Below are 26,873 nucleotides of genomic sequence, written 5' to 3' on the forward strand. Positions count from 1 at the left end.
CATTGCAGTCAATTGGAAAAAAATGAGTGTCACACGGTTTACATTTTTTTCAATACATTGCAGACAATTGGAAAGATGAGTGTCACAAGGTTGATGTTTATGTCAATACATTGCATTCAATGGGAAAAGATTAGCGTCACAAATGCATTGGGTGCAATGTGAAAAGATGAGTGTCACAGGGTTGACATTTACACTACCGTTCCAAAGTTTGGGGTCACTTAGAAAAAAAAACGTTGTCCATTAAAATAACATCAAATGGATTAGGAATACAGTGTAGACATTGTTAATGTTTGTGGGTTCGATTACAGGCTCAAAATGCCCAGAAACAAATAACTTTCTTCTGAAACTCGTCAGTATCTTCTTGTTCTGAGAAATGAAGGCTATTCTATGCAAAAAATTGCCAAGAAACTGAAGATCTCATACAACGCTGTGTACTACTCCCCTCACAGAACAGCACAAACTGGCTTTAACCAGAATAGAAAGAAGAGTGGGAGGCCCGGGTGCACAACTGAGCAAGAGGTCAGTGTCTAGTTTGAGAAACAGACGCCTCACAAGTCCTCAACTGGCAGCTTCATTAAATAGTATGCGCAAAACACCAGTCTCAACGTCAACAGTGAAGAGGCAACTGGAATGCTGGCCTTCTAGGCAGTTGCAAAGAAAAAACATATCTCAGATTGGCCAATAAAAAGAAAAGATTAAGCTGGGCAAAATAACACAGACACTGGACAGAGGAACTCTCTCTCGCTCTCTAAAGTTGGGTGAAAAAAAATACTAAATGCCCTTCAATTGAGGACTTTTTGTAAATCCAATCCATTTTCCACATTGAGTCATTGCATAGATTGTTTTCCCAGTGGCTGTTGTGGTTGTTATCAGGAGGTCTGGAAACTATTGCTAGACTAGGGCTGATCCCAGCTATCAGAGGGAGCATCGGGCCTATTCAAACTGATAGTATGTGTGTGCGTGTGTGTGTGAACCCGGCTCTCACTGGTGGACTTACCATTAGGCAGAAGAGGAAATTGCTCTACGAGTGTCACGGGACTCGTCTGAAGGTACCAGTCCGAAAAAAGGTATACAGGTAATTAATTCCACTGAAAAAAAACATGATACTTTTTTCCTGAGCTTTCTTATATCTCTCAGATATAGGACAGCCACTTCAAAACATACTTCCATTTGATTACATTTGAGTTTTTCCATGTATGAATCTGTTATTCAATCCGTTTTTATGGGGTAATAGAAGTAAGGCCAAATTAAACCTACTCCTTCCAGGGTTTTCTTTATGTTTTTTGTACTATTTTCTACATTGTAGAACTATCAAAACTATGAAATAACACATATGGTATCATGTAGTAACCAAAAAAGTGTTAATCAAATCTAACTATATTTTATATTTTTGATTGTTGAAAGTAGGCACCCTTTGCCTTGATGACAGCTTTGCACACTCTTGGCATTCTCTCAACCAGCTTCATGAGGAATGCTTTTCCAACAGTCTTGAAGGAGTTCCCACATATGCTGAGCACTTGTTGGCTGCTTTTCCTTCACTCTGCAGACCAAATCATCTCAAACCATCTCAATTGGGTTGAGGTCAGGTGATTGTGGAAGCCAGGTCATCTGAAGCAGCACCATCAGTCTCATTCCTGGAGGTGTGTTCTGGGTCATTGTCCTGTTGAAAAACAAATGATAGTCCCACTAACCAGGTGGGATGGCGTTTTGCTGTAGAATACTGTGGTAGCCATGCTGGTTAATGGTGCCTTGAATTCTAAATATATCACTGACAGGGTCACCAGCAAAGCATCTCCACACCATCACACCTCCTCCATGCTTCACAGTGGGAACCACACATACGGAGATCATCAGTTTACCTACTCTGTGTCTCACAAAGACACGGCGGTTGGAACCAAAAATCTCACATTTGGCCTCATCAGACCAAAGGCCAGAGTCTGGCAAGAAAGATTTTGGCCAGACAGCATCAGATACATGGGCTACGTATAGTAAGATAGAGGGGAGCTATATTGCTAGCTTGAATGCTTTCTCTGGTGAGACAGTTTCAGCCACTTGAGAATTGAAGGAAAGTTGACAGGTGCACAGTGTACTTTTTGTATTCTGGAATTATTTTGGATGAACGTGCGTGCAAAGGTAACCTACTTTTTCAAGTGATTTGTTTGAAAACATAATGACTGGTTGTTGTCATGGCACATTAGAAGGTAATACATTTTTACAGTTAAATTGCATCTTTACTATAAAAGCCTCTGCATGGGGCCTACAAATCACAAAGTCTGCCCCTGCCAGCTCTAAGAGGAGGAGGTACTGGTGACATCTGGTCAGAACATCCTGTGTTCCTATCATCCTGTGTCGCTCCACTGAAGGGACAGCAGGTGGCGCTGTTCCCTGACATCAATGACTACTTACTGCCACCTCTGTTTTCAGGGAAATGTCTTTATACTGTACATGCTGACCTAGCCATCGATCATATGACATGGCACTCTTAAGGGGTCTACACAGTCTACACAAACGGAGCTGACTAAGGTCCCTATGCGTCGCGTTTCAACATTTCAGCCGCACAAAAGTACGTATAACTAAGTAGAGAGAGCGACGTTCCTCCATCGGCTCCGTTTCGAGACAGTTTAGACCCCTTTAATGCCAGTGGACCAGTACTATCTCAGAGTAACACCGCTAATGATGGACGGTCATATGGTTGCAGGTTATGATGCACTTAACACACAATCTGCAACATGATCTCAACAACTCACTGCATTACTGTAATGCATTGCCAAGTTATCCAACATATTTCTAAGGGTGGACAATTCCTCATTTGGACACAAAATAATGAAATGTGGACATACAAACAGAACGTCTTGACCTCAACGCTCAGATCAACTGTCACAACGTTAGTCCCTACTGAAGCTCTAAAGCCATGGAATTGTAGTCTCGGTTTCAGTCACTGTGTGGAGATCACTTACGGACTCCCCCAAGATCAGGTTCAAAGTGGGTTGGCCATAAAAACAGGTGGATGGCGCAAACTTGGGTTACCAGGAGCTTAAATATTTGATAGAGAAATAACATCGGAGCATTTGGAACAGCTTGAGTTAAGGAGGAGAGGGTGGATGGGAGTGGGGAGGAGGGAGGGGAGGAGAGGAGAGGGGATATGGGAGTGGGTAGGAGGGAGGGGAGGAGAGGGTGGATGGGAGTGGGTAGGAGGGAGGGGAGGAGAGGGGAGATGGGAGTGGGTATGAGGGAGGGGAGGGGAGGAGAGGGGAGATGGGAGTGGGTATGAGGGAGGGGAGGAGAGGGTGGATGGGAGTGGGTAGGAGGGAGGGGAGGAGAGGGGAGATGGGAGTGGGTAGGAGGGAGGGGAGGAGAGGGTGGATGGGAGTGGGGGAGGGAGGGGAGGAGGGGAGATGGGAGTGGGTAGGAGGGAGGGGAGGAGAGGGTGGATGGGAGTGGGTAGGAGGGAGGGGAGATGGGAGTGGGTAGGAGGGAGGGGAGGAGAGGGTGGATGGGAGTGGGTAGGAGGGAGGGGAGGAGAGATGGGAGTGGGTAGGAGGGAGGGATGAGAGATGGGAGTGGGTAGGAGGGAGGGGAGGAGAGGGTAGATGGGAGTGGGTAGGAGGGAGGGGAGGAGAGGGGCGATGGGAGTGGGTAGGAGGGAGAGGAGGAGAGGGTGGATGGGAGTGGGTAGGAGGGAGGGGAGATGGGAGTGGGTAGGAGGGAGGGGAGATGGGAGTGGGTAGGAGGGAGGGGAGATGGGAGTGGGTAGGGGGAGGATGAGAGGGACGCATATTCCTCAGGATAAGGTTGGAGAAATGAAACTTTACGAAATACATAATGAAAAAAACAGCTAACTGTTATGTCTAACGGGCACCATCATTGTTCACCCTGTGCTTGGGCTGTCTCTGTAACTAACAAAGACACTTTGTTCACCCTGTGCTTGGGCTGTCTCTGTAACTAACAAAGACACTTTGTTCACCCTGTGCTTGGGCTGTCTCTGTAACTAACAAAGACACTTTGTTCACCCTGTGCTTGGGCTGTCTCTGTAACTAACAAAGACACTTTGTTCACCCTGTGCTTGGGCTGTCTCTGTAACTAACAAAGACACTTTGTTCACCCTGTGCTTGGGCTGTCTCTGTAACTAACAAAGACACATTGTTCACCCTGTGCTTGGGCTGTCTCTGTAACTAACAGACACTTTGTTCACCCTGTGCTTGGGCTGTCTCTGTAACTAACAAAGACACTTTGTTCACCCTGTGCTTGGGCTGTCTCTGTAACTAACAAAGACACTTTGTTCACCCTGTGCTTGGGCTGTCTCTGTAACTAACAAAGACACTTTGTTCACCCTGTGCTTGGGCTGTCTCTGTAACTAACAAAGACACTTTGTTCACCCTGTGCTTGGGCTGTCTCTGTAACTAACAAAGACACTTTGTTCACCCTGTGCTTGGGCTGTCTCTGTAACTAACAAAGACACTTTGTTCACCCTGTGCTTGGGCTGTCTCTGTAACTAACAAAGACACTTTGTTCACCCTGTGCTTGGGCTGTCTCTGTAACTAACAAAGACACTTTGTTCACCCTGTGCTTGGGCTGTCTCTGTAACTAACAAAGACACGTTGTTCACCCTGTGCTTGGGCTGTCTCTGTAACTAACAGACACTTTGTTCACCCTGTGCTTGGGCTGTCTCTGTAACTAACAAAGACACTTTGTTCACCCTGTGCTTGGGCTGTCTCTGTAACTAACAAAGGCACAATAACTTCTTACAGTGAATGTAAACCAGCAGTGAAGTTCTGTATATGAGTGGAACAAAGACCAAAAAAGTTAAAAATAAATTGCCTCTTGGCTGAATCTTTTGTTTTTGTGATTTAAATGCCTGAGGCCCATTTCCTGCCATAGCAAAAACCATTTCCTGTGCTGCAAATCCAGCTCTGGAACACTGAAACCCTTCCATGATTTCCCAGGGTCCTGGATTACCGGTACTATATTTTTATTTGATGCTGCAACCGAATTGTCTCTACTAACGGGGCAATTGAGGTCTCCCTCGCCGTGTGCTGCTGGCCACATGAGGAAAGGGGTTTAACAGTCAAACAGATTCTGAGAGAGATCTAGTAATCACAGGTGATGGCAGAAAAGTTATGAGAAATGAGGACAGCAAGTTTGAGAGGTAATGGAATAGATGTTAGAAGAAAGAAAAGATGGGTGAGAGGAGTAGAACAAGAAGTTTGCAGGCAGAAGCAACACGAGAGAAAGAGCTGAGGATAATGTAGCAGAGAGAAGTAAGATGAAAGGGGTTGAGGAGAGAGAGGGGTGTGATCAGAGTTTTTGTTCTATGATTTGTTCTTCACCATGGTGATCTAACATGGTTACATAACAGTGGACAATCATGCCCCTCCCCTCTTGTTCCCTCCGTGCCTCCATCACCACCCCCCTTCCCCCAGAGAAACCATATAAGCGGCAGTAAGGAGGCCGATTAGCAGTCCCCCCTCCCCTAATCCCAGGACAAGGTCCGATTGTCAGGGTCCGGAGTGTGTGACTCTCGTGTGTTGAACGATGCGTGTGTGTATGTGCGGAGTTCATCATGTGTGAGGTCTGGAATGTACATCAGTGGAGGCACACGCAGGCAAGTAATAGTGTTGAGGTGAGCGGATTTGAAAAAATGGTCCAGTGAAGGTGATAAGAGGCTTATAGTATCAAAATCCCCCATTTCAAACAACTCTGTTCTTTTAGCAACTGATCCCCTATACTGTGCATTGTACTCTATACTATGATCTATAGGGCAGCGCAAAAACCTAATGCCAGACATGAATCAGATGGAATTAGCCTGCATACATACACCACACACACACACACACACTATAGTCTTTACCAATAGCAGGCAGTTCTGTTGGCCTTGGGTCAGTATCCTTGGGTCAGTATCCTTGGGTCTTTATCTTCCATTCACTGCTGACAGTCAAGAAGTTAGTTCTTAGTTATGTTCCGAATTCTTGAGTACAAGATTTTGACTTCCTGTTCTATATTCCAAATGTCTGAGTTGTGATCTGTGAGTGTGAACTCCTGAGCTGTGTTGACTGGTGACAGAGGGCTCCTCTCCTCAACTGTCTGTTTAATTCACTCTGGCTCAGTTTCATCATGGCCGCTTCAGTGTGCGTCTCGGTCTCGGGTTGCAGCACGCGCACACACACACACACACACACACACACACACACACACACACACACACACACACACACACACACACACACACCTGGCTTATGTAACAGAGTAGGGGGCTCAAGACACCTGCTGTTGGGAGAAGAAATCATCATGGCAGTGGAAAATATCAATAAACATTCAACTCAAATACATATCATACTACTATACAGAAGATAGTGAGAGCACAACCCTGTAAGCATTTCAGCTTCTCACAGTGATGAGTCGGTGTGTGTGTGTCAAAGAGAAAGATGGAAGAGGGGGGAAAAAAGGCCAGTGAGGTGTCTGACATAAGCCACCCCAGGCCTGAATGAGGAGGGCTGGACAGAGCCTGTCTGTTAGTGAGCCAGACAGACAGAGACAGAACTTTGAGCTCTCTTAAGAGACTGTTTAAAACGTGGGCAAACAGATGACACAAAACATCTGTCCCTCAAAGCCATCAAAGAACCAGTCAGCCTGCTCAGAGGAGAGAAAGAGAATGAAAGAGGAGAGGCTGAGAGAGTAGGAGATGTTTACATCACTAGGTCTTGGCAGGGTAAATAAAGGGATCTGTTGATTGAGAGGAGGCAGAATGGCATTCCCCTGGCATCTCTTAGTGCTGGGTTAAAGAAGAGGTCCCTCTGCATTTGCCTCAGTAATGCAATCACGTTCATATGTAAATGAAACAGACCGGTCCAGAATGCAACTCATTCAAGCTACCAATGACTCAAAACAAAACAGTCAGTCACGCTCATGCACAAGCACACTCACAGACGGCCTAGCAATCTAGCATAGTTCCAACTGTCAACTGTTTGGCAGTTAAGTCCTGGAGAAAGATACAGTGGAAATGCATTGTAGTCATTTTCACAACAGGCAGGCAAACAAACAAATGGACACTGTTTGGTGACAGGCCCACTGATTCTTCCTCATAGAACAGTCTACATAGCAAACAATGATGACAGACGCTAAGATGTCATCATAGCTTCAGCAGATATGAGATGTGGACTATGAACTCAGAGCTAACTAGACAGATAGGAAATGGTAGTGCAGTCAGCTAATGTTGCACGATCGTGGATAACAAAATTTCACAGATATCCCACACATTTTTTAGACACTCAAATTAAAATTTATTAGGGATTTTATTATATACTGTGTACAGTCTATATTATAGGGGAAAAGTGCACATACTTTAGTACAGATCGTCGACCTGTATGAGTACTATATTATATTCAGTAAGTCATATTCAATGATAGCACTGTATTAGTGTGTGAACCATTGAGTGTCATTGACAGTAGAACGTTGGATTTGTATAAAAGCAGTACGTTACAAAAATTTCACAACATTGTGGTAAAGATCATGGGTAACACTACGACGCCTAACGTCATAACTATGTCATAATAGCTGACATAACACTGTCATGACCCATATATTTACACCTATTGTGACATATATTGTGTTATTTTATGCCTGGTTATGACACCTACATAAGCTCAAAACCCTACTTTATTCAAATGTTTATTTTTCCTGCCAAGTTTGATTTCGTTGGAAAGTTAGTTTCTTAAATTCTTTGTTGAAATTGATTCTAAAAGATTCATGTTTCCCCCCTATCATAAAAAAAAACATGTAGAAAATACACTTTATGACTGTCAAGAAGCACTATGACCATCCTATGTCACTTTACTTGGACTAAGAAAATATACTTCGACACTGTCAAGAAGCATTATGACCATCAGTACCATATATGCCAGATAAGGGCATGTACATGATAGGCCTATGTTAGTCATCAGTCCTGCTTCTGAAATCTGATCCCAGTCATCAGCAACAGAACCTTGTGGTAGCTGCATGTCTGACATCAATGTGTACAATGATCATTTAATAGGGTGCATTTCAGAAAATGTTATATAAACATAAAAATACAGTTGATGTAGGTTATGGTGTAATGGATGTTTTGCCTTTTGTGGTAGGTTTTATATAGGGGTGATAACCAGCAATAAAATAACGCAATATGTCACAAGAGGTCTAAATATGTGTCATGACAGTGTTACAGTGTTCTTTCTAGAATTCCTTCTCTCTTCAATAAGGCATATACACATACATTCAAAAGCATTTCTACATGATACTGTAACAATAGACCAGCATTATTGAAAGGCCAGCTACTGTATTATTCTTCCGGTAACCTGAAACATATACCTTCTAGAGAAGTTGTCTAAATGTTCCCACATACAAAGTGTTAATATATATATATATATGTGTATCTATATCTGTCAAATTTAGAGAAAACCAAGAGCTGGAAATACAAACATTCATTGCATCTTGTCAGATACGTTTGATTTTCTCCTTTCAGGAGACTATTCACACTCCTCTGCCTGGCCTAGATCGACTTCCTGTGTGTGAGAGAAAAACAAAGCTTTTACAAAGAACCGGGGCACACACTTCCTGTTTTCAGGCAATTAGAAATCTTAAATTGTTCATAACCTGACTCTAAGGAATGGTGTGATAGTGTTCTAAAATCATTAAAAACATTTCAATAGCTCACATAGCGAGTTGGCAAAGTTATGGTTTCTACTGCCCTCCTATGTTTACCCATGAAACCATCAGGAATGGAGTGAAATGCTTCATCTGTTAAAGGCACTGCTCAAAGTCTGAAGGCATCAGTGATCTGTAGTGTTACTGAGAAATAGAGGTAAGATCCCTCCCATCATTTGTCCCCCAGTTTTAGATGGCTAAAGTGACTGAGTCAATGGGTTCCAGGGGACATACCCACCTAAAGACATTTGTCCTGGTTTAGGTCCACATTGACAACCGGATATCTCTCACATGTGAGTGTGTTTGTGTGTGAGGGTATGTCTTTGTGCATCTAGCGTCTTGCATCAAACACACACGAGACCAGAGGGGGCAGATTTCATCCCTACAGTACCGTCCAGTCACAGAGAGAAAGACTGGTTCTGAGGCTATTGATATGGTTAGGACTGGAGGCCCTTCCACTTCCTGCTATCCCAGCAGCACCCTCTGCAGGCGGTAGGCGGGCACGCTGATCTCATCCTCTGACTCGGCGTCGCTCTGGGGGTTGGAGCTGCAGGGTGAAGTGCACTCTGGGGAGCACAGGTAGTGCATGAGGGGCAGCCGGTACTTCCCACAGAAGTCCACAAACTTGATGTGGCGCACGCACGAGTCAAAGTACACGCCTGGTGAGAGAGCGGAGAAACAGACAGAATAAGCACACAAATAAATTGACACATACGTATACATAATCAACTGTATACAGACAAGCAAAAAAAATACAGACACACAGTCCAATGAGAAATGAATGTGTAGTAGACATACCAGCACACTTAGGATTGGGACACTTGCTGGCCAGGTCTAGGTAGTGCAACAGGTGAGAGGGCATGTCGCAGGACGAGTATGGAACGTTCCGGCTCTTGATGGTACGACCCGCCAGCTCCAGCAGTGATGGGGGGTCGTAAGTCATCTCCTTGACAAAGCGCACCACTAGGGGGTTGCCACGGAGACTGAGCTCCTGCAGGCGCACCAGGCTGAGGATCTCCCGGGGCAGGTAGGTCAGCAGGTTGTTATGGAGACTCAGGGAGCGCAGGGAGTGGAGCCTGAGGGGGGAAGAGAGAGATTGACAAGGTCATGGTTATCGTTTTGAGTATTATGAACAGAAATCTAGACCGTGGTTAGGTTAAGTTGTAGTAGTCCACTATGGATGTATTGTAGTAACCAGTTGAGCTGTGGTGCTGGTGGGTTATGACCGTCTTAACAGTATTATTATTATTGAGTTGTAGTTGTATTAAGGTTTAGTTGTATTAGTATGTAAGAGATATGCAAGGTATACATTGCCTAATGAAATGCTTACTTGCAGTTTCATGTGGTTATATTATGGATGTGTTGTGGATACCTCGTGAGCTGTGGCAGTATGCTCTAGATGGGGTTGAGGCTGTGTTATGGTTGTGTTGTGGATACCTCGTGAGCTGTGGCAGTATGCTCTAGATGGGGTTGAGGCTGTGTTATTATTGTGTTGTGGTTACCTGGTGAGCTGCGGGGGTACACCTTGTATGCGGTTGTCACACAGGACCAGATAGCTGAGGTAGGGCAGGTTGGCCAGCTCAGGAGGAATAGAGGTGATCAGGTTACCACCCAAATACAGCATCTCAAGACTGACAGAGAGAGGTTTAATATGTTTAGCATCATATCGAGTGGTAATTGACATTACGGTAACAAGTAAAGCATGCCTGAAGGGGTTTAGGACTTTAAAAACACCATACTATATACTTGACAGTTCCAAGTGGACACATGACTAGCCATGTCGACACATCAGTACCACAATGGGGTTCGCACATGTTGATATTGATGCTGTATGTGACAGCAATGCTTTACCAGAGTGAGAGCAAGGCATCAAAGATTGAGCAGCCGGGTCCATAGTAAAAAGGAGTATAACAGGTGTGTGTAGATGTGACTATGAGGAATGGGCTGGAGCAGTGGAACTGCTAAACAAACTGTTTCAAAGAGGAGACACACTATGCACAAAGAGGTGCTGGAATTTCGATAGCTTTTTAGCCTACCTGCGTGTGTGTGTGTGTGTTTACTCTGACTTTGTTCAAGGGACAGCAGAGGTAGAGAGGCATTGCTAGAGAGTCCCAATTCTTTTTATTCAGACAGTTTAGATCTAGTGAAGACTGGCGTTTAGGTTTGGAGAAATCAAATGCAGTGTAGGCTAAATACACAGTTCTAAGCAGCAGACAATGTGGGGTAGTCATATACACGGTTGGGGCGTGGATCAGAAAACCAGTCAGTATCTGGTGTGACCACCATTTTCCACATGAAGGACGACACATATCCTTGACCAGGCTGTTGATTGTGGCCCGTGGAATGTTGTCCCACTCCTCTTCAATGGCTGTGCAAAGTTGATATATATATTGTCAGGAACTGGAACTCACTGTTGTACATGTCGATCCAGAGCATCCCAAACATGCTCAATGTGTGACATGTCTGGGGAGTATGGAAGCCATGGGAGAACTGGGAATTTTTCGGGTTCAAGGAATTGTGTACAGATCCTTGCAACCCCCGGGCCGTACATTATCATGCTGAAGCATGAGGTGATGGCGGCAGATCAATGGTATGAAAATGGGCCTCACGATCGTCACGGTATCTCTGTGCATTCAAATTGCCATCGATAAAATGCAATTGTGTTCATTGTCTGTAGCGTATGCCTGCCCATACCATAACCCCACCATGGGGCACTCTGTACAAAACATTGACGGCACCCGTTCGCCCACACGGCACCCGTTTGCCATCTACCCGGGACAGTTAAAACCGGGATTCATCTGTGAAGAGCACACTTCTCCAGCGTGCTAGAGGCCATCGAAGGTGAGCATTTTCCCACTGAAGTTGGTTACGACCTCAAACTACAGTTAGGTCAAGATCCTGGCGAGGAGGAAGAGCATGCAGATGAGCTTCTCGGAAATGGTTTCTGACAGGTTGTGCAAACCCAGTTACATCAGCTGTCCGGGTGGCTGGTCTCGGACGATCTCGCAGGTGAAGAAGCCGGATGTGGAGGTCCTCGGCTGGCGTGGTTACTTGTGATCTTTTATTTCAGATCATGAAACATTGGACCAACACTTTACATGTTGCGTTTATATTTTTGTTCACTTTACAAAACCGATGACTGAGGCAGAGAGAAAAAGATTACTATTGTCCAATGCCCACAAATCGCCAATGGAAATGTACACATGCACAAGCATTCTGCTTTATCCCAATCCCTCTGAACAGATGAAAAAGTGAAAAGACAGAGGAACACTGGGGAAATAGAGAGAGGAACAGAGTGAGCAGCAGGGACAGAGAGACAGGGAGTGAAAGGGAGATGTAATGGCCTGACACTAAAAGTGAGCAGTCAGCCCATCTGCCCCATGGTCTGGTCTGCCTGTGGAACTGATGACACAGCAGAGACTGGGAGAGGCCATTATGTGTCCTTGGGGCCTGAGCCCTGAGCCAGCCCCTCTGTCCCCGAGGGTCTGGTCTGCCTGTGGAACTGATGACACAGCAGAGACTGGGAGAGGCCATTATGTGTCCTTGGGGCCCGAGCCAGCCCCTCTGTCCCCGAGGGTCTGGTCTGCCTGTGGAACTGATGACACAGCAGAGACTGGGAGAGGCCATTATGTGTCCTTGGGGCCTGAGCCCTGAGCCAGCCCCTCTGTCCCCGAGGGTCTGGTCTGCCTGTGGAACTGATGACACAGCAGAGACTGGGAGAGGCCATTATGTGTCCTTGGGGCCTGAGCCCTGAGCCAGCCCCTCTGTCCCCGAGGGTCTAAAGAAGCCATTCAGGGCCATCTCAACAACTCACTCTACAGTTACACCACTAACACACACAGAGGCCTAGTCCCATACAACCTCCATCATTCATGACTGTAGATCTGAGACAGTGTATATGTTCAGCTGCTCTGAAGTTGTCGGTGAGAGGCTCTCTTTACATGTAGTTTGTGTTGGTTAGTATGTTTACAAGACAGGGTTACTGTCAGTCACTCACTGTAACCCTATCTTTGAATTTTACTCTGGCTTTGAGTTATTGGGACGGTTGAGCTAACTTGTGCTAATGTGATTAGCATGACGTAAGTAACAGCAAACTTTCCAGGACATAAACATTGTTAACTGTCTAATTTACAGTAGCTATTACAATGAAAAAAATAACATGCTATTGTTTGAGGAGAATACACAACAAAAACATTTAAAATCACAGCAACTGGTTTGATACATTCACCTCTGAAAGTAAATAATGCACTTACATTCAGTAAACTTGCTCTGATTTGTCATCCTGAGGGTCCCAGAGATAAAATGTAACATAGTTGTGTTTGATAAAATAAAACGTTTATATTCAAATGTGGGAACTGGATTCTACAACCCCTGCCATCTCTGGCTCCACACCCACCTCGCCCGGCCATGTAGATGTGTGAAAGTTAGTGTATAAGCTAATGATCCATCATGTATTACATTCCTGGGAGTGTGTAAACTTCTCTATAGTTATGTACTTGAAATTGTATCAATTTGGAACATTTGGGCAGATTTGGGCAGATTTGGGCAGATTTGATACAAAATATTGTCCAGTACTGCAATGCTTCACTGGATCATCTAGTGGCCAAAATATAAATTGCGCCTAAACTGCAAAATTATTTTACGGTCTTTCACTTGCATTTCAAAGATGATGGAACAAAAAAAAAAAAAAAAAACACATTTTTATTTTACCAGATCTAAATGTGTTATATATAGTGATCCACCGATATGCCATTTTTGGCCGATACCGATATTCAATATTTTCCTTGCCAAAAAACCCGATACCGATATTGAACATTTTTGCGTTCTTAAGCATTCTAGTACAGTTAAATAGTTAACACACACACACAGCGGTCTAAGGCACTACATCTCAGTGCAAGAGGAGTCACTACAGTTTCTGGTTTGAATCCAGGCTGTATCACATCCGGCCGTGATTGGGAGTCCCATAGGGCGGTGCACAATTGGCCCAGCATCGTCAGGGTTTGGCCGGGGTTAATAATCTGTCTCAGCAGCGGTCGTTAGCTAGCTAGTCCCTTTTTCAAGACCCTGTCTTTCAAAAATAATTCGTAAAAATCCAAATAACTTCACAGATCTTCATTGTAAAGGGTTTAAACACTGTTTCCCATGCTTTATGGTTCAATGAACCATAAACAATGAATGAACATGCACCTGTGGAACAGTCCTTGAGACACTAACAGATTACAGACGGTAGGCAACTAAGGTCACAGTTATGAAAACTTAGGACACGAAAGAGGCCTTTCTACTGACTCTGAAAAACACAACAAAAATATGCCCAGGGTCCCTGCATAAATGTGCCTTAGGCATGCTGCAAGGAGGAATGAGGACTGCAGATGTGGCCAATAAATTGCAATGTCCGTACTGTGAGACGCCTAAGACAGCCTCGCAGTGGCAGACCACGTGTAACACCTGTACAGGATCGGTACATCCAAACATCACACCTGCGGGACAGGTACAAGATGGCAACAACAACTGCCCGAGTCATACCAGGAATGCACAATCCCTCCAACAGTGCTCAAACTGTCCGCAACAGGCTGAGAGAGGGCTTGTAGGCCTGTTGTAAGGCAGGTCTTCACCAGACATCACCGGCAACAACGTCGCCTATGGGCACAAACCCACCGTCACTGGACCAGACAGGACTTGCAAAAAGTGCTCTTCACTGACGAGTCGTGGTTTTGTCTCACCAGGGGTGATGGTTGGATTCGCGTTTATCATCGAAGGAATGAGCGTTACACCGAGGCCTGTACTCTGGAGGGGGATCAATTTTGAGGTGGAGGGTCCGTCATGGTCTGGGGAGGTGTGTCACAATCTTCGGACTGAGCTTGTTGTCATTGCGGGAAATCTCAACACTGTGTGTTACAGGGAAGACATCTTCCTCCCTCATGTGGTACCCTTCCTGTAGGCTCATCCTGACATGACCCTCCAGCATGACAATACTGCTCATTCTGTGCGCGATTTCCTGCAAGACAGGAATGTCAGTGTTCTGCCATGGCCAGCGAAGAGCCCGGATCTCAATCCCATTGAGCATGTCTGGGACATTTTGGATCGGAAGGCGAGGGCTAGGGCTCTTCCCCCAGGAATGTCCGGGAACTTGCAGGTGCCTTGGTGGAAAAGTGGGGTAACAGGTTAAATGTTGTTCTGCCCCTGAACAAGGCAGTTAACCCACTGTTCCTAGGCCATCATTGAAAGTAAGAATTTGTTCTTAACTGACTTGCCTAGTTAAATAAAGGTTACAATGAATTTTTTAAAACAGCTCAGAGCAAGAACTGACAAATCTGATGCAGTCCATGAGGAGGAGATGCACTGCAGTACTTAATGCAGCTGGTGGCCACACCAGTTATTTTAGATTTTGACCTCCCCTTTGTTCAGGGACAGTTAGTGGACTTTGCAGTTAGCCTTCAAAATAAAATGATGTCATTGACAGTGATGCAAATTAATACAAATAATATAATTATGCCATAATTGAATAGATCCTGCTAAACGAGGTTGGAATGTTATATAAAGACAATTTGTTAATTGACAAAGAAAATCTGTTGAAATCACACTGGATGTATTATACCTTAGAATTGCATTGGGGGCATAATTATTTTACTGTACAGCCTTACCTAAGGATTGTGGCTCAATGACATGGGGTATCAGTCTACTCAGTGACACTCAGAGAACATTAGCATCGTAGCTCTTATTGTGAGACTCTGAAACAACTGAATTGAGACACATTTATCGTCAGCCTATATGTATTGAACACTATTCCAGAGGAAAAACAATACTGTGTGAATGTTTTGGAGTCTGATAACTGAGGAGAACATTAGGAAAAAAATATATTGGGTATTGAGTAGACTATTACCCTATTTCATTGATCCCCAATCCTTTAGGTAAAGCTGTACAGTGCAAGATGAATGTCAATAAACACAATAGGCTGACTGGGGAGGTGATTTCACAGTCACAGTCTGCGATGAGAGCTACAACGCTAATATTTGTGTAAACTCTTCAGTTGTGTTCTGTGGGTGTCACCGATTAGACTGATAGCCAACTTCATTGCTTCACATTCCACTCATTTAACATAATCTAGTCTAAATATGGCATGATTCCACCAATTGTAACCTTCTGCATCACTTTCAAAGAGGTACTTTGTTACCAATTACCAACGCGATATTGTAAACACATCGTTAGTGGCTGGTGTTTGCGGACTTTTTGTACAGCTTTGACAGTGCTACTGATAGTAGTGGTGGCGCTTGGCTTGCACGTGCAAATTCAGAACACACAATATTCTATAATAGGACTGTGTACTTTGACGGTCAAATAGTGTTATTTGATGTGCATCTTTTATGACACGCAAAGACTCAAACGGCGTTCCACAGTATGTTGTGACGCTAATAGCAGTGACGCTATTACTGTAACTCCGACAGGGCAACATCTGAAGAATAGCGCACTTGGTAACGTTAGTGTGTACCGGTGCTCGACCAGTTGCGAAAGCCAACATCACCCACGACAGAACGGTTGATGGTCAAAAGCAATGATTTCCATTATCTTGGCGTTAATGGATTTCACCTTCGAGTTGTCTCGCTGAAATGTTCTTACTCTTTCATATGACTGCTTGATCTACATAGCAGACCGTAGGTAGCCTAGTGGTTAGAGTGTTGGACTAGTAACCGAAAGGTTGCAAGATCGAATCCCCAAGCTGACGAGGTAAAAATGTGTTGTACTGCCCCTGAAAAAGGCAGATAAATCACTGTTCCGAGGCCGTCATTGAAAATAAGAATTTGTTCTTAACTGACTTGCCTAGTTAAATAAAAGGTAAAATATACAAATAAAATCAAAAAACATTGTGGGTTAGGAATGCCATGTTGCATGTTTAGTGTCATATAGGAATCCATGTCAGCTTTGACATAGTTTTTTCACATCGGCGTTAAACTAGACAAACATCGGGCCAATACCGATGTTGGGATTTGAGCTAATTAGCTGATTCCGATATCTATATCGTGCTTCCTTATAGAGATATATATATAAAAAACTATAGATATATACACATACATTCATTTCACATTTACACACACTTCAAAGTGTTACCTTTCAAATGGTATCAAGAATATACATATCCTTGCTTCAAGTCCTGAGCTACAGGCAGTTAGATTTACTTTTCATTTTAGACGAAAATTGGAGAAAAAAAAGGGTCCGATCCTTAAGAGGTTTTTAACAACATTGTAGTTACTCCACAATACTAACCTAATTGACAGAGGAAAAAGAAGCCCGTACAGAATACAAATATTCCAAATCATGCATCATGTTTGCAACAGGGCACTAAAGTAATACTGCAAAGAATGTACCAAAGCAATTACCTTTTTGTCCTGAATACAAAGTGTTGCATTGGATTTGCCCCAAACATTACTGAGTACCACTCTCCATATTTTCAAGAATAGGGGCATCATGTTATGGGTATGTTTGTAATAGTTAAGGACTGGGGAGTTAAATTTACAATTTTAAAAAAAGAAATAGAATGGGAGCTAAACACAGGCAAAAACCTAGAGGATCCCTAGTTATAATAATAATAATCCCTAGTCATTTTGTTGAAGAACAGTGCAGATGCAAATTTTGGTAACAGAATGTCAGAACAAACACAAACCATAATTCTGTTACCATGCTTTTCTATAAGATGTTTGTGGAAATTGTTAAAAGTAGTCATTGTACATAGTTATATGGTCTGTTCGCCTTTGTAATCGTTGGTTTTTGTTTGAAATACATTTTAAAGTGAAAAACCTGAGTCGGTGTAACTTAACATGGAATTTCCCAAAAGTAATTTCTGAAGAACATTTATTTCATGTGAGAAAAACAAAAAATCTCACTTTAATATGGTCCAACTATGATTTATAAAACATTTTTTAAAGAAACACTGAACATTAATTGTCAAAAGCAGGTGAGCTGGTTCTACTTTTTTTTTTGCTGTTTTGTGGTGGAAAATGAGCATAACATCAACTCTGTCACCCATAGAAATGTTAACAATTACTAAAAAATTATAATAATTCAAATGAAGCTTGCATTAAAAATGTCCCCTGCTGTTGCACACAACAAGCTTCCCACACAAGGGGTTTTATAGCTGATTGAAGATTAAATCATCAACCCGGTTACTTAAATTTTGCATATGAGAGAAAGTTAAAATTAGGTGAAATCAAACATTACCCCCCGTCCCCCCCTCAAGTTACTCACCTCAAATGGCACAGAATGGGTGGAACAACAACTATTAAAGCCAATGTGGGTCTGTTCCAGATGAAGTCAAAAGTATTTACACACTTATCTTTGGTATATAAATGGGCTACTGTTGACATGACCCACATCTCGGTTGCACTCACTGATCTCTGTGACTTTATGAGTTCTCTCTTTTATGATAGTAACTATATAGTCAGATCAGTGGCGGTCGGTGCCGTTTAAGATGATGGAGTATGACATTAAGGTATTTCTATTACAGCATGTTGGCTGACTGTCATTCATATTCCATTTCACCCAGCTCAATGTAACATTGAATAGTTTAGGTTACGACACAACACTCAAATTTTCCCTGTACCCATCATGAGGTTGCTACAATTTAGCCTATGAATGAAAGTTTATAATGTAGGTGCACAAGTCAAGCAATTTTTTTGTAATCAAGGTGACAGACACTGATACATTCAATACTGCCTTGCACACACTTGCCTGCATCTAGCTGACCCCCCCAAAAATATATAACCCTTATTTAACTAGGCCAGTCAGTTGAACAAATTCTTATTTAAAAATGACAGCCTACACCGGCCAATGCTGGGCCAAATGTGCGCAGCCCAATGGGACTCCCAATCACGGCCTGTTGTGATAAAGCCTGGATTCGAACCAGTGATGGTAGTGATGCCTATAGCACTGAGACCAGTGCCTTAGACCACTGCGCCCTTCAGGAGCCTGCCTCTAGGGTTTAATCATTAGTGCAGTTGCAAATTAAGAGTTTCTACATACCAATTCAGGTATGTTAATCCCCGTTTCGTCCCATTTGTTTCCGTTTAAGGAACGTTTTTGAACACAGAGGAATGAATACACCCCTGACCGCATGCAAACACAGTTTGCTTTCATAGCAGCCACATAAAAACAGCATGATCACGTTAATTCCTTCTTGCAAATACAGTTGAAGTTGGAAGTTGACATACACTTAGGTTGGAGTCATTAAAACTAGTTTTTGAACCACTCCACAAATTTCTTGTTAACAAACTATATTTTGGCAAGTGGGTTAGGACATCTACTTTGTGCATGACAAGTCATTTTTCCAACAATTGTTTGTTTACAGTATTTTACAGTATCACAATTCCAGTGGGTCAGAAGTTTACATACACTAATTTGACTGTGCCTTTAAACAGCTTGGAAAATTCCAGAAAATTATGTCATGGCTTTAGAAGCTTCTGATAGGCCAATTGACATAATTTCAGTCAATTAGAGGTGTACCTGTGGATGTATTTCAAGGCCTACCTTCAAACTCAGTGACTCTTTGCTTGACATCATGGGAAAATCAAAAGAAATTAGCCAAGACCCCAGAAAAAAAATTGTAGACCTCCACAAGTCTAGTTCATCCTTGGGAGCAATTTCCAGATGCCTGAAGGTACAACGTTCATCTGTACAAACAATAGTACGCAAGTAAACACCACGGGACCACGCAGCCGTCATACCGCTCAGGAAGGAGGCGTTCTGTCTCCTAGAGATGAACGTACTTTGGTGCGAAAAGTGCAAATCAATCCCAGAACAGCAAAGGACCTTGTGAAGATGCTGCAGGAAACGGATACAAAAGTATCTATATCCACAGTAAAACTAGTCCTATATCGACATAACCTGAAAGGCCGCTCAGCAAGGAAGAAGCCACTGCTCCAAAACCTCCATAAAAAAGCCAGACTACGGTTTGCAACTGCACATGGGGACAAAGATCGCCCTTTTTGGAGAAATGTCCTCTGGTCTAATGAAACAAAAATAGAACTGTTTGGCCAGTGACCATTGTTATGTTTGGAGAAAAAAGGGGGAGGCTTGCAAGCCAAAGAACACCATCCCAACCGTGAAGAAAGGGGGTGGCAGCATCATGTTGTGGGGGTGCTTTGCTGCAGGAGGGACTGGTGCACTTCACAAAATAGATGGCATCATGAGTCTGGAAAATTATGTGGATATATTGAAGCAACATCAAGACATCAGTAAGTTAAAGCTTGATCACAAATGGGTCTTCCAAATGGACAATGACCCCAAGCATACTTCCAAAGTGGTGAGTCAAAATGGCTTAAGGACAGCAAGGTCAAGGTATTGGAGTGGCCATCACAAAGCCCTGACCTCAATCCTATAGATTTCTTTTGGACAGAACTGAAAAAGCATGTGCGAGCAAGGAGGCCTACAAACCTGACTCAGTTACACCACCTCTGTCAGGAGGAATGGGCCAAAATTCACCCAACTTTTGACCCAAGTTAAACAATTTAAAGGCAATGCTACCAAATACTAATTGAGTATGTAAACTTCTGACCCACTGGGAATGTGATGAAAGAAATAAAAGCTGAATTTAAATGATTCTCTCTACTATTATTCAGACATTTCACATTCCTAAAATAAAGTGGTGGTCCTAAACTGACCTGAGACAGGGATTTTTTACTATGATTAAATATCAGGAATTGTGAAAAACTGCGTTTAAATGTATTTGGCTAAGGTGTGTGTAAGCGTCCGACTTCAACTGAATCTACACGCTCTCAGTCTCACACCTTTTCCCTTCTCTTGTGGACTTCGGTGCACAACACATCAGTGGTCTGTGACCAAGCAAACCTTCATTTAATGAACACTAACCGCTACACATAGCCTACATCGTTGTCACCCCATAGTCAATATAGCTATTAGAACTATTGTGTCAATAAAACCAAAGTCTTACCTTGACTTGGAAGAGTTCCAGTGTTGGATAGCCATAGCCAGCTAGCTAAAATGGCATTTTTTTCTGTTTGAGCCGGTTGTTTGAGTAGGCTAAACTAGCTAAGTGAAAGTAAACCCCACCCCCTCAAAAAAACAATTTATTTGTTAAACTATTGTCTTTCTCTCGCTTTGAGTCAACTACTCACCACATGTTATGCAATACATTGCCAGCTAGCTGTAGCTTATGCTTTCAGTACTAGATTCATTATCTGATCCTTGGATTGAGTGGACAACATGTCAGTTCATGCTGAAAGAACTCTGATAGGTTGGTGGACATCCTCCGGAAGTTGTCATAATTAGAGGTCGACCGATTATGATTTTTCAACGCTGATACCGATACCGATTATTGGAGGACCAAAAAAGCCGATGCCGATTAATCGGACATTTTTTGTGTGTTTTTTTAATGTATTTGTAATAATGACAATTACAACAATACTGAATGAACACTTATTTTAACTTAATATAATACATTTAGCCTCAAGTAAATAATGAAACATGTTCAATTTGGTTTAAATAATGCAAAAACAAAGTGTTGGAGAAGAAAGTAAAAGTGCAATATGTTCCATGTAAAATATGTGCCATGCAAGAAAGCTAACGTTTCAGTTCCTTGCTCAGAACATGAGAACATATGAAAGCTGGTGTTTCCTTTTAACATGAGTTTTCAATATTCCCAGGTAAGATGTTTTAGGTTGTAGTTATAGAAATTATAGGACTATTTCCCTCTATACCATTTGTATTTAATTAACCGTTGACTATTGGATGTTCTTATAGGCACTTTAGTATTGCCAGTGTAACAGTATAGCTTCCGTCCCTCTCCTCGCTCCTCCCTGGGCTCGAACCAGCAACACAACAGCCACCACATCGAAGCAGTGTTACCCATGCAGAGCAAGGGAAACAACCACCCAAAGGCTCAGAGCGAGTAGCGTGCGCTAACTAGCCAGCCATTTCACTTCGGTTACACCAGCCTCATCTCGGGAGTTGATAGGCTTGAAGTCATAAACAGCGCAATGCTTGACGCACAACAAAGAGCTGCTGGCAAAACGCAAGAGAGTGCTGTTTGAATGAATGTTTACGCGTCTGCTTCTGCCTACCACCGCTCAGTCAGATACTTAGATACTTGTATGCTTAGTCAGATTATATGCAACACAGGACACGCTAGAGAATATCTAGTAATATCAACCATGTATAGTTAACTAGTGATTATGATTGATTGTTTTTTATAAGATAAGTTTAATGCTAGCTAGCAACTTACCTTGGCTTACTGCATTTGCGTAACAGGCGTGTGCAACGAGAGAGAGGCAGGTTGTTATTGCGTTGGACTAGTTAACTGTAAGGTTGCAAGATTGGATCCCCCGAGCTGACAAGGTGAAAATCTGTTCTGCCCCTGAACGAGGCAGTTAACCCACCGTTTCTAGGCCGCTTCATTGAAAATAAGAATGTGTTCTTAACTGACTTGCCAAGAAGTTAAATAAAGATGAAATAAAAGGAAAAATATTCAAATGATAAATCGGCGCCCCAAAAAATAGCGATTTCCGATTGTTATGAAAACTTGAAATTGGCCCTAATTAATCGGACATTCCAATTAATCGGTCGACCTATAGTCATAATTACTGTGTAAGTCTATTCAAGGGGGTGAGAACTATGAACCTTCTAGATTGTCTTTTTCCTAGCACGGTGGCTAGGAAAAACTCCCTAGAAAGGCAGGAACCTAGGAAGAAACCTAGAGAGGAACCAGGCTCTGAGCGGTGGCTGGTCCTCTTCAGGCTGTGCCGGCTGGAGATTAAAACAGAACATAGCCAAGATGTACAAACATTCATAGACGACCAACAGGGTCAAATAATAATAATAATCACAGTGGTTGTAGTTGTATAGCTTGCTCCCTCATCTCTGCATCTGACAAGTCACTGATGTAAGGGCATCAGTTCAGCCTTTACAAGTCTAACCCCCAGCAGCATTGGCAGTTGAACTATCCTGTACCCGCTGAAATGAGAAGGGTGCAATTGCGGCCTGCAAGTCAGGGCATTCCTGCATCTCTTTATGCTTCTATTGGTCAATTTAAGCTAGGACAGGCGGGATTCCAGTACAGTAGGTGTACTCCAGTACAATAGAAGGCATTAACGCACAATAACATTGGATGCCAGCCACCGATAAAACCCACAGAAGAAGGGGCAGGTGTGACAATGGTAGCTAGCTAGTCTCACACCGGTAGACGGTGTCCTTCTTCCCTGCCTGTCAGGCACTGTTTTCCTGCAGTTCTGTTAACGATGGCGAGAGCAGGTGTTTGGCAGGCGGGAGCTAAGGACACAGTGTGCTAGCTTAGCCAGCCAGTCCGGTACACAGCAGGTTGGAGACGGGTGAAGAAATGTTTGCTAGCTAGCATCCTAACTCGCAAGCTAGCAAACACATGGTGTTTCCCCAGCATCCCGCCTGCTGTTCTAGCGGGAGTAGGGGGTGACCGGTAGACCCAGCTAGCACAGTGGATCTGGGCTGATTCCGGCTGAGAGTCGGGACACTCGACTGAAAGCCAGGCTCGGCCAACGTCATGTGGCCGCCTTTAGCAGTATTACTTATGGCTAGGATGCGGAGATTGAGCTAGAGTTATCTGGCCCAAATGCATTACTTGGGGCTCGGGCCGATTGGGGCTACTCTCTGGCAGAAGATTACACTGGCTGCTTTATGGAATTAACATTTAATTATTTATTTGTACATATTTTCTCATTGTTTGAAATTCTTTAAAGAGTCCTGTGTAGTATTTTGATACGATTTAAAAGCATTATGGATGGAGCCTCCCAAGTGGCGCAGCGGTCTAAGACACTGTATCGCAGTGCAAACTGCATTGCTACAGAAGCTGATTCAAGACCCGTGCCGGGATATCCTTGTCCCATCTAGTTGTAGCCAGGGGCATGCACGCTGACACGGTCAAAAACATTTTGTGTCGGATGAGTATAATTTGTATGTATACAATGTATAATAGTAATATTTTAAAATGACTAAATTGGGTAATTTTGTATACATTTATTTCGATTTGCATCGGGCCACTTCTGGGGCCGATTCTGGTAAGATGCCGGCAAAGTAGGCTGAATTCCGGTAGACGGAAACGGCCTGATGTTTTATTATTTTATATATATAATTTTTTATTAACAACAAATCAATACATAAAGCACATGAGGGAACATAAGCATACATAGATTACAAACAATGGACAATTGAGCTAGGGGGTACAATATCACATTACAATTACACAAGGACCTTAAGGGACATGCATATATTTACAATTCTAACAGCTTTGTTGTTAGTAGAGCATTTAACCGTCTTAAAATACAGTTCAATTTATTTTTGTAGGGTACCAAAAGAATAATGAAATTAATGACATAAAAATGTTTCAGCTTATTTCCATTGTATGTAAAGAATCCAAACAGTACATCTCTCCACAATAGTGTAAAATCTAAATAAATGTGTTCAATTATAAACCTACTGATGTCTTGCCACAGTTTTCTTACATGCATACAATGCCAAAAAAGATGCAACACTGTTTCTGGGTGGTCATTACAAAAGGAGCTATTTTAGTTGATGTTTACCTTAAACTTCTTCATATAGTGGTTGGCAGGATAATATTTATGAATAATTTTAAAGGAAACTTCCTTAAATTTTGTTAACAAGTAGGTATGTGTGTGGCAACATCCAAACTTTTTTCCAACAGATATTATCAATAAATCCATTCCAATAAGGCATGACATCCTGCTGAAACAAGGATTGTATCGCTCTGTTGCTGAATGGACCAAAAGAGAAACAAATCTTTCCTACCGATGAGTCAACAGAATCAATAGAAGGTAGGCTCTGAGGGTCAGGTCTTGACACGTTCCTGAATAACATAGCAACACCTGAGGGAATGGCATCTAAAACAATTGCAAAATCTTTAGGTGTTACAGGGACCTTGTAAAGTGATAAGAATTGTTTATAACTGAGTAAAAGACCCTCTGCATTTACCAGTTGGCTCACCAATAGGATATTATTTTGGAACCAATATTCTAAAAACAAAGAGGTATTTTTATACAATATATCCCGATTATTCCATATATAATATCTGTGTGGAGAAAAATTGTGTTTATAAATTAAGGACCATGACAAGCAGAAAGTGTCACTGGAACTTTGTCAATATTATAATTGCAAAACAACATGAAGTTAAGGCCACCAAAAGTATAGAAGACATGATGAGGAATACAATTCCAGATAGAAGTGGGTCTTCTTAGGAATTGTTTTATCCAATTGATCTTAAAAGTATTATTTAAAGTAGTAAAGTCCAGATAATTCAGTCCGCCATACTCATAAGTGTTCATTACAACAGTTTTCCTAATGTAATGGGTACGGTTTCTCCAAAGAAAGTTCAAAAGCATCTGGTCTATCTCCTTGCTTATTTTACTGTCATGATATAAAGATAGAGCACCATATGTTTGGGGCCTGATGTACTTGGGCCGATTCTGGGCAATCATTCATTTTGATTCCGGGCCGATTCAATCAGTTCCGGACCCCCGGAAAAGGGCCACTTCCGGGCCGATTCCTCATTGCGAGCTGGGGAGTGTCCCTAGCCCCTGCCTGTCGGGCACGGTTTTCTCCGGTACAGGGGAGCAAGCTAGCTAACTAGCAAGCTAGCATGCAGTGTCACTAACAAGCTACTGTAGATAGTTAGCTAGTACATGGTGTCGTCCCAGCCTCCCGCCTGCTGTGCTAGCGGGAGGCGGGGACGACCGGTAGACAGCGTCCTTCGCCCCACCCGCACTGTTTTTCCGCAATGACGGTGAAGGCAGGTGTTCGGCAAACGGGAGTGAGGGACACAGGGCCAAATTTCATATACACAAATGTAAATTTACAAACAGAAAACCACATTTTCGTATCCTACAAAAAGAAATTGAACTGTATTTTAAGACGGTTAAATGCTCTACTAACAAAAAAGCTGTTAGAATTGTAAGTATATGCATGTCCCTTAAGGTCCTTGTGTAATTGTAATGTGATATTGTACCCCTAGCTCGATTGTCCATTGTTTGTAATCTATGTATGCTTGTGTTCCCTCATGTGCTTTATGTATTGATTTGTTGTTAATAAATAAAAATAAAAATAAAAAAAATAAAAAAGAGTGAGGGACACAGTCTACCGGTGTTGCTCCCGCTAGTTAGCAAGAACGACTCCATGAGGCGGGGTTATAAAAAAAATCCTCATAATATTGTTTTCCCTTTGACCAATATTGAAAAGTGTCACAAGCATTAAGATGTCATGTTCGGGGGGATGCGGCGCTCATGCAGGAACCAATGTAATGCAAGGGGGGGGGGGGGGGGGGTATAAAGGAACCAATTGGATGGAGGGGACGTTCCAATTGGAATGCCCACATGCTGGAACACCCAGAATTTCAGGCTGCAGTTTAACGCTATTGGCTGAACTCGCTGTTCGCCCAGGAAACTGACTACAGTTCGCCTAAACTGGTCATTGTGACAGGCCGTTTGTTGCAAATTATATGAAAGTTTGATGTAATTACTGGTGACTGCAACAAGCTAGTTACTGTGGTAGCAGCTGGTGAGGCCGCGGCATCGTTATGTACTCTACATACCTGGTTAAATTCTCAATTTCTGCAGGAATACTTTGGAGTCTGTTTCCCCCCAGGGAAAGTGATTGTAGCCGCTGCAACTTTAGGAACTGCGCTGGCATCTCCTCAAACCTATTGCCACTTAGATTCAACACCTCCAACGGCAAAGACCCGAACTCCTTGGGAAGCGAGAATTCGTCCAGACGGTTGTTCTTGGCTATTAGTGTTCTGAGTTTCGTTAACCAAGTAATGCCTTCACAGATTACCGATAATCCGTTGTTGCTAATGTCAAGAAATTCGAGGTTGGAGAACATGCAAACCGATCCGGGAAGCGAGGGCAGTCGGTTGAAGCTTAGATACAACTGCTTGGTGCCCATCTTTCGCTCCTCGCTGATCTCGACCAAGCTCAAAGTGTTCAAATTCAGACGCGACAAGTCTAAAACACCCTCACCATGTCCGTGTGCGGCTCCTTCATGCAAATCCATTTCGCAGCGTAGGCTACTCTTCAATATTGTGGACACACTGGTGATTGCACTCTTAGTGGTTCTCCAAATAAAGAGGAGTCCAATGCCAATGGCCCGAGTTGCATGTGGGTGTCATGAACAACATTACCGTGAGCGACAGTAGTGGAATTGCCTTCAAAGTA

The 26,873-nt window shown here is 43.0% G+C and overlaps 1 protein-coding gene across 1 annotated transcript; it reads right to left on the bottom strand.

Moving 5' to 3' along the window:
* Window positions 1-8,390: 8,390 nt before the first annotated feature.
* LOC115128255 (leucine-rich repeat-containing protein 58) lies at window positions 8,391-26,820 on the bottom strand. The gene is made up of 4 exons (XM_029657943.2): window positions 26,252-26,820; window positions 10,179-10,307; window positions 9,475-9,752; window positions 8,391-9,335 (listed from the first exon to the last, which is right to left on the bottom strand). Exons 1-4 carry the CDS (start codon window positions 26,710-26,712, stop codon window positions 9,142-9,144), a joined length of 1,062 nt encoding a protein of 353 aa, XP_029513803.1. The 5' UTR covers window positions 26,713-26,820; the 3' UTR covers window positions 8,391-9,141.
* Between the last annotated feature and the right edge of the window lie 53 nt (window positions 26,821-26,873).

The sequence above is a fragment of the Oncorhynchus nerka genome, linkage group LG1, assembly GCF_034236695.1.
Source record: "Oncorhynchus nerka isolate Pitt River linkage group LG1, Oner_Uvic_2.0, whole genome shotgun sequence".
Lineage (NCBI taxonomy): Eukaryota > Metazoa > Chordata > Actinopteri > Salmoniformes > Salmonidae > Oncorhynchus > Oncorhynchus nerka.